General features: G+C 55.1%; 1 protein-coding gene across 1 annotated transcript; it reads left to right on the top strand.

Moving 5' to 3' along the window:
* The first annotated feature begins 655 nt into the window (after nt 1-655).
* On the top strand, nt 656-7,204 carry CSUI_006363 (gnat family protein). The gene is made up of 4 exons (XM_068066526.1): nt 656-2,472; nt 3,476-3,538; nt 3,826-4,024; nt 4,706-7,204. The coding sequence occupies exons 1-4, from the start codon at nt 1,168-1,170 to the stop codon at nt 4,798-4,800; spliced, it is 1,662 nt and encodes a 553-aa protein (XP_067921498.1). The 5' UTR covers nt 656-1,167; the 3' UTR covers nt 4,801-7,204.
* The last annotated feature ends 998 nt before the right edge of the window (nt 7,205-8,202 follow it).

Raw genomic sequence — 8,202 nt, 5'->3', positions numbered from 1 at the left:
CTGGTGAGCGGGTCTGGCTTTCTGACTGGTTTCATCATCTCCGCCGCGCGGGGGGTTACAACTTTAGCTGTTGTGGCCTCCGGTCTAGCTGTTACGGCCACCTGCGGGCCGTATTCCAATTGCTGACTCTCGGGGTGAAACTGGTCCACCGACCCGTAGCGGCGATTGTTGTCAGGAAGGACGTCTCTTGGCACCACGAAAGAACCCTTCTTGGCAACAGGCTCGGTCCTTGTTAGTCGTCCGGAGGAGCACTCCGTGACATTCAGTGCGCTCGGGCTGTACGTTACGGCAGCGGAAGGAACAGCCGACACCCGTCGTCGAGATCCTCAGTCCAGCACTCAAGTGAGAACTCAGCCGCGCAAGGACCGCGCGACAACCTTCACAGCGTCGAGAGAACTGGAAGTGCATAGCGAGGCACAGCCGGAGTCCAGGCAAGTCATATTAGTCGCGGCCTGGGACGGCGAGTATGCTTTTCCTGCTCTTGAGCCTGGCGCTTTCGGTCGTTGAGACCACTTGGCCGGAGTGAAATGATGGAGCGTTTTGAAGGCGGCTAACTCCGGTCCTCAACACGTCGCTCAGCTGGCTCTCCGGCCACTTTTTCCCGCTGTTAGCCGGTGGTTGTCCGTGCATGCGCGGGAGAGCCGCTTTACAAAGAAAAAAAGCAGGTATGCTACAATGAACGAACAACTACAGTGATGCGCTGGATTCGCTCGCTGTCATTTCCTGTCGAGCCGGTGCGTTCTTATTGCTGGTGTCCAGTTACTAGTTCCGTGTCCTTGGCGGCTCAACGTCTTTTCCGTGTGTCCCCGAATACGCGTCGCTTGCGTCTGCCCGTAATGCATTAGTGTCTGCTCTGCAGTTTTTCGTTTTTTCGTCGTACACCCTCGGCACACTTTTCCCCCTCACGCTCACTTCCTGGGCTTCTTTTTCTTGGAGTTGGCAGGTTCGCCGGGCAGGCCGTTCGTTTCTCTTAATTTCGCTGGGGACAGTTGCTCGGACGGACACCTCAGCCTTTCCCGGTGGTGTCCTTTCTCACGAAAACCTGACCTCAACTCGTGTTCGCACGAGCTATGGTTGGCCTCCTGACACGACGCCCGACGCCGTCTTTTCTTCATTCACGCTGGATTCCGGTGTAGCAGTGCTCTCGTGTGTTTCCACCTGTCCAAAATGCAGCCCGCTGCATCGGGTGACCACTCGTCGTTGGTCCCTCCGTCGCTCTCTATCCCGCCTTCTCTCCATGACCATGGACAGGCGGATACGGCTTCGCAGCACTCTTCAGTCCGCTCAGAGCACTTTTCATCGCCACCCTCTGCCCCCTCCATGTCTCCTTCCGACTCCTCTCCAGGAGCCCACACTTCCGTGAGTTCGTCGGATCTCCCCTCTTCTCCGGAGAACGATCTACTTCGATCTGAGTCAGCCCCGGATGGAGATGGGCGGGCTATTGCAGCAGAGGCTGCCCAGCGCGGGGTAATTCTGGGTCAAGAAGAGCTGCTGTCGTCTTCTTCCCCTCGCTCCTGCGCTCCGCGTAGCTTTCCTGGGTCCCCTCGAGGAGCCAGCGTGCTCGGCTTTTCAGGGGACATTCGTCCGTCACCAGAAGGGGCTGTCTCGTCCTCGCGAACCGAGCGTCCTCGGGTTTCTTCGACACCTGGGTCCCACGACGCTCTGTCAACTGATAGTCCGGCACCCAAGCGAACGCATGAAGTCTCTCTTTCTTCAGAAATGTCTCTGCCGGCTGCGCAGACGCACCGGCAGGGGAGGGGTGGAGGAACGGACCCGCTGTCGGCTGTGAGTTCCCGAACACGGGTAGAAAGCTGGGAGACCACGGAGGAGAAGACGTACGGAATCCCTCTGACCCGCAGCCCAACCTCCGAGACTGGTGATGGGGCGGCTGCGACAGACGCGGACAGTTTTCTTTCTCGATCCACTGTATTCAACGCTTACTCCGCGTACAGCGCAGGAAGTTCGGCAGACGGAGGTGGCGAACCAACCCGCCGTAGGAAGGGTACCGATGAGATAGCAGAAGCAGTGGCCTCACGTGGAGGCGGCGGAGTGAGGGATCAAGACACACTGGGGGTTACAGAAGACAGGTTTGGTCGGGGCAACGGACAAGACAACATAACTGTTCGCCCGTATAGGTCGGCGGATGCAGAGGCAGTGAGACGGCTTTGTCACCGGCACTTCCGGTCCTTGACTCTACCTTCTGTATTTTTCTGGATCTGCCATCACAGCTTTGACCTGCTAGCATTACTTATCATCTCGCTGTTTTTTGCTCCACTTCAACGGGTGATGCTGGGTGGGCTTATGTTTTTTGGTTACCTTTTGCTTCGCGGGGTCTGGGAGTTCGAGATGTATATACGGCACGACTGCCCGGACCTAAATAACATTAAGGAAAGCTACATGAGGACCAAGGCGAGCGGGTTCTGGGTCGCTGAACGGACTGAAGTAGATTCTGAGAGATCCGGCATTGTAAAGGTAGGTAGTCGTTGGGGAGTATGGGCAAAAAGAATGTTATAGCTGTATACGTTTTCTCTTTTCAAGAGCTGGTGGTTCCTAGGGTAGCCCAACTACCGAAGGACATGGCAGCCGGCTCGGCCGTTCAGGGGGTGCGTTCTCGTTTGTCGGGGAGGCGAGACGAAGGTCTTCGCAGTTGTGAGTATTCACCGGTGGGAAGGTGGCGCTTCTTCAGCAACCCGCTTACATGGGCTGCTCGGAAACCGGGACGCATAGGAGTACAGTGTTGGATGACCCAGCAAGGGAAGTCATGCCGGGGGTGTGAGAGGTGACACTTCTCAGATACCAGTTCACTGTTCATCCTTGCGTGCTCACGCCCGGTTCGCTCGCGGCACAGAGCATGAGCGTTTTCCCCAGTGCCGGCTGAAGGACCGCTCTAGCGGATGATGGAAGAGCTGGTCGGTTTCGCATAGCGAACTAAGTCAGAGATTGTCTGGCCGTGTCCGTTGTGCGACTCCTCTATTCAAATTGTACGGGCGCGGGTGTCCAGAGTAATTAGGGTGTAGAACTAGAAATGACGGAGGGAACATTTGATGTTCCCTAAAGTCACTTCAGCTCGCAGTAGACGGTCGTCGCAATGCTGTATGTGTGCGCCTGTACAGGCAATGTACAGGCAGTGGGATCATCCTCTGTATATCCAGCTGTTATGATATACCTAAGCAGGTAGGAACGAGTTTCTCGGCTCTTAGCCTCCTGTTTGGTGGAGCGTACATTTCTTTCGTTCACGGTGGGGGTATGGCTGTTACAGCCCGCACCGATTTCACGTGCCTCGGTGGTGTGCTCTGATTTTTGTTGCTGTCACGAGGTGCATGTCGTCTTCACAGGGGGTCGCGGCGATCTAATCCGCGCATTTTGCCTGGCCGTATGAACGCATACATACACACAGCTGCCGACGCAAGTGCCGGACGTCCACGCGAGACAATCGTGGGTGTCTTTGTCGTCGTGCCGTTCTGTCGTTTTGCAGAAGCGTATCGTCGGATGCATTGGCTTGGCACCACTTCAGAACGACAACAAAACTGCGCAGCTGGTGAGACAGCGAAGCGTCAAAGCTTACTAGGTTGCCTTTCCGTCTTCGCTCTTGAATGAAAGCACAGTTCTGCTTTCCGACGCTCTACTTGTTCTCCGTACTCGTGCGCGAACGGGCCTCGTTCACAGGATGGGGCGCAGTTACTAGACACCGCTATTCACTAACTTGGTCGTCTGCATGTTTTGGCGTTGCCGTGGCAGGTACCGTGGTCTAACGCATTGTTATTAGGAAACTCAGTGGCGCGTTCAGGGTGCGTAAGAGGTTGCGTGTGGTACTGTGGCCCTCAGGTTCGCCTAGTTGTTGACCGGTCTCTTCGGCGACAGCACATCGGAACTCTTTTACTCAATACGTTCATTAATTATGCCGTCCAACAGCATTACACGATCGTTCGGCTCTACACTAACAATCTCAACAACGACTCCATTCGATTTGCCAAAACTAAAGGATTTGAGCTGCAGCAGGTTGTACGCAGGGGGTTGATGCGCGGTAAGCTTAGAGAGCCTTTGTGCAAGATTTTAGAGATACGTGTGCCTCGTTTTCAGATGTAGTGAATGTGAGCCAGGACTCTATGAAGGCGAGATTCTTAGCTTTTTCCGTTTTCGTATGTGGCCATCTGACCACGTTGGTCGCAGCACCGGCTAAGCCTTGAGTTGTGATGTCGGGGGCCGGCACATAAAGCTTAGCAGCGATGCTGCAACATTGTTGCGTTGTGGATACTTCTCCTCTTGCGAACTACCCCACTACGCAGCAATATTACAGCGTCGCCGCTAGCCCTTATGAGCCGACCCCCGGCATCACAACTGTACTTTTCCATGCCGCATGTCTTTGTCTTATGGTGGACCGAGGGTCCGCAGCTTATCTAGGTGTCTCTCCATGTGATACGGTTCACGGCGTGTTTACGCCGTTTTCTGCTTAACGTGTACGCGTCCTGTTCTGGCCTCATGAGCCGAGTGTCCCCTGCGTGGTGCATTTTTTCTACGGCGAGGCTATTCAGACACACACGTTCGTGGGTCCAGTGTGTAGCTACCCGTTACTAGGTCCGCGCGTCCCTCCTGGGTGCATGTATTTGTGTTTACATGAATCTACCGTTAGCCGCACTGCAAGAGCTACTCCCGCTCTATCCTTGTTCAGGAGTTCAGCACGTTGTTTCGCGTGATTTTATTTCAGGGGATTTGTTGAAGTGGCAGAAGAAACTGGAGGCTCCAGGTGTCACGCAAAAGAAGACCCGAGTGTCTAGTCTGCCGTCTTCGGTTTTGGACTGAACTGTGTCTCTGCTGCTGGGAACTGATCGAGTCCTTTCTCAACTGTGGTGTTACAGGGCCTCATGGGTTCTGTCATTCTCCTCTCCCTGCCTGCTTGATGCACACCCTTTGCTCCTTTCGGTCGCTGGTACCCTTCCCAGCGTCAGTTGGCCGGCCTAGCCCGGCTGCACCCAGTCTCACTATGCCCGATCTCGGGTGTTCCTGCCGCCTTCTCTTTCCGGGCAGTGCACTGTCTTCGCCCCGCGAAGTTTTCTTTGTTGCTTGGAGGAGTTGGTGAGATCCCAGTTTGCTCTCTCGAACTTTTCCGCGATGGGTCTTGTTTATGTTGGTAATAGGTGTCTCACGTCTTGAACGCGGTCTGTTGTTTTTCTTGCTCTCTGCGGTGGAGGGCGCGTGGTGCGTTGTACTCGTTTGGGTTGCGTCCGGGTTCCACCCCATGTTGTGTGTTCCCCTCAGAGCGTCTTACGTTTCTTACGCTTTTCAATGAACCTTGCGTCTTCAGCTGTCGGTCGTCGGCTGCTAGGGTCTACTTCGTCTTCGCATCCGATCTGCTCGTAGCACTCACAGACTGGAGAGAGATCACATCTTTGAGAACAAATGCTGTACTTTTGTGTAGCAAAAGAAAAGCCGCACGCGGTTACTGTGTCTTTTCCGACGGACCCAGCCGTACCCTTTCATGGACGGGACACAGCCATTGCATCGCTCTGCTGTCAGGTGACCCGGCCTTCAACACACCACGCAGCCGAGGGTTCCTGGTTTGTTCATTTAACAGTCCAAAATTGGGGTGACAGGTTCTCGGCGTCATCAGATCTCCCGAGAAAACATGTTTAGGATCCAGGACTCAGCAGCCATCGTAAAAGGCGCAAGGCGAACTCGGACTGGTACGCAAAGGAACGGTGAAATAGTCTGTGCGGTGTTTTGCTAGTTCGCTGGTTCGTGCTGGACTTTCTGCCCTCGCTTCGTTGCCTACGAAATGCACCATCAGGGGGCGGATCTTTCCTGAGTGTTATCCCGTTCGTCCCATTCTTTAAGGACACCCTGGTGAGTCTGACAAACACCTCTTGTCTCACGGCGTGCTTTGGGGCTTTCGGGGCGTGCCACTCTGGTCTACTGAACCCACGCAGCAAAGCACGTCTCATGTGTGGGTGATATATGGTCACAGTGGTCAGGCGTCTACGTAGCGCTGCAGGCTTGCACGAACTTGTACAAGGTGAAGCCCAAATCGGCCAACTCCCACGCGTGCAGCCGGACTGCGTGCCGCAGTGATCCCGCACTGGGAGAGACCAACGGTCGCTTGGCTCCGCTGCCGACCGCGGCGGTTTTTTTACTGGCAGCTTACTAGCATTTCGAAAGGGTGTTGTAAAGCTTATTCCCAAGATCAGACACAGTTTCACTTGGGGTTGTTCCTCCGGCTGCGGTTTTCCGGTCCCACCAATTTGCAAGACTCCTCTCGTGTGGACTTTCTTCAGCGTTGGTGCTGATAGTTATTTTGAAAAAAACTCAGATGGCTCGTCTACTGTCCCTGTGAGTAGGTGGGTGGAGTTGTATCTCGTGAGGCAAGGTGGTTGGGTCTTGCGTGTCATCCGGCGTCTTCATGAAGTCAGGACGCGCAGGGAAGGAGAAATTTCGGGGCTTGCTTCTTCTCAATGCTCTGCTGTCCCGTGATGAGATAGGTGTTTTTTTCTCGTCTTTGTCTGCGGGGAAGGCCCTCTATCCGCGGGCCCGTAGCGGCTCTTTTCTGTCGCTGGGGGATATGAGGGGTAGAATGCGTGACTAGCCCTCGGGCAATGCGTGCAGACAGTCTCTTCATTGTCCAGTCAGGCGCCCCTAGCTTCATTCGCGCAGCTGAAGTATGTTGCTGGCTTAAACCGCGTCAGCGAGAAGACTCTGCAGTGCCTCGTCTCCACATGAGATGTCAAACGTTGCCCGAGTTCTTCCAAACGGGACGGGGGTGTCCGGGCTGCAAACCTCGGCGCGGTGACCTTCCATCCCCACCACTTTACGGGTCATTCGTAGTATTTCTACCTTGTCAGCTCGGTGTGACTTCTGGAAAGTCTGCTCTACTTCCCGCAGCGCCACCACCTCCCCCTGGTCTCGGCCTGTCTTTCGCGCTGCCCCGTGAGACTAATAGCAAGCGCGTTGTCGTTAGCGTAGCTTTCGTCGCGTGGGGACCCCTGTTACTCTCCATCTTGTCGTCACTTCGCGTGTGACTTGTGGGGAACGATACTGTACACTTGGTGTTTCAGTATGGTGAAAGTGCAACCACTCTTGACTTCGGCCCTACTGCACCCGCTTCCTTCATCTTCTGCGGATTATCACACCTCGTCCACTTCCTGATGGTTCTGCTTTGTTTCTGTATGCGTCTCGTGCTCTTCTTTACTAGTGCTTCCTTCTAAACGAAACCCGCGTAACAAGCGTGAGCCTATGGTAGCTCTCCTGGCTAGGCGAGTGTCCGATTTAGAAACCCGCAGCCGGAAGCTGTGAGTACGAAGAGGAACAGCACTAAGAGACGGCCAGGTTTCGCATGCCGGGTAGTCACCCCTACTTTTTCAGGCAGCGAGGACGCCCCGCCGCGGACCGAGGCTAAAAAAAAGAGTGCATGATTGCAGTCTCAAGGCGATACGCGGACTACAAGCGACTACAGACTGTCTCGGCTGCTGGCCGGCGTTGCGTCACCATCCCTTACCGACGAAGCGGCCCGCTGCGCGGGCTTCCCCTTTCAGCGCACGTGCTGATCGGTCCGCTGGGAAAATCAAATCACCCTCGGTGGATGCCCGGTGGTTCAGAGCACTGACCGTGGTTCAGCTCGTGGCGGTTCAGTGCAGCCACACAGCTTCATGGTTGTTAGGAGTTGGCACGGAACAAGCGGCCTATCACAGTGGTAAGATTCGTCACAAACACGGCCTCTCAACCACAAGATCTCACCTGGCTCAAGAAGTGAAACCACCGTGTTCCGGGGTGTTCCTCCGAGTACATCCTTGGTTATACAGAGGAAGCAGTCCTCTCCGTCCAGTCAGGTTCCTCCCCAAAACAGCCTCCTACTCCACGTACAACAACTTTGGTCGTGAGTCTTGTTGTCTTCTCGATTGCTACCTATGGTTCACTAGCGAAACCTCGGATACGTTTTTTCACGTACGGCATCGAGCGGTTCGTCAAACACACACTCTTTCACTGCTCTACACGCCGAGGGCGCGGTCTCTCCGCGCAGGTAAAACGAAATCCCCACTGTACGCTGGTCCCTTTTAAACACGGCTCACTCCCGTCCTAACCACTTCATGCCCTCTCGGTTCGGCCTTCGCAGCTGGACCCGCTGATCATACAAGTCGGCAGGCTACACACGATGGTCCAGCTGGGCTGACCTTCTCGCTGAAAGCTGAACACCGCCTTCAGACCCCGCAGATG

The sequence above is a fragment of the Cystoisospora suis genome, assembly GCF_002600585.1.
Source record: "Cystoisospora suis strain Wien I chromosome Unknown contig_3205, whole genome shotgun sequence".
In the NCBI taxonomy this organism is placed as follows: Eukaryota; Apicomplexa; class Conoidasida; order Eucoccidiorida; family Sarcocystidae; genus Cystoisospora; species Cystoisospora suis.
The sequence above is the reverse complement of the archived record's forward strand: the minus strand, read 5'-3'. Positions and strand labels throughout refer to the sequence as shown.

What these genes read in the sequence shown, in the direction of transcription:
- CSUI_006363 (XM_068066526.1), top strand. Translation starts at nt 1,168, where the DNA reads ATGCAGCCCGCTGCATCGGGTGACCACTCGTCGTTGGTCCCTCCGTCG. An exon ending in AGAGATCCGGCATTGTAAAG is followed by an intron (nt 2,473 to 3,475) that starts GTAGGTAGTCGT and finishes GTCGTTTTGCAG; the next exon opens with AAGCGTATCGTCGGATGCAT. An exon ending in ACAACAAAACTGCGCAGCTG is followed by an intron (nt 3,539 to 3,825) that starts GTGAGACAGCGA and finishes TGTGGCCCTCAG; the next exon opens with GTTCGCCTAGTTGTTGACCG.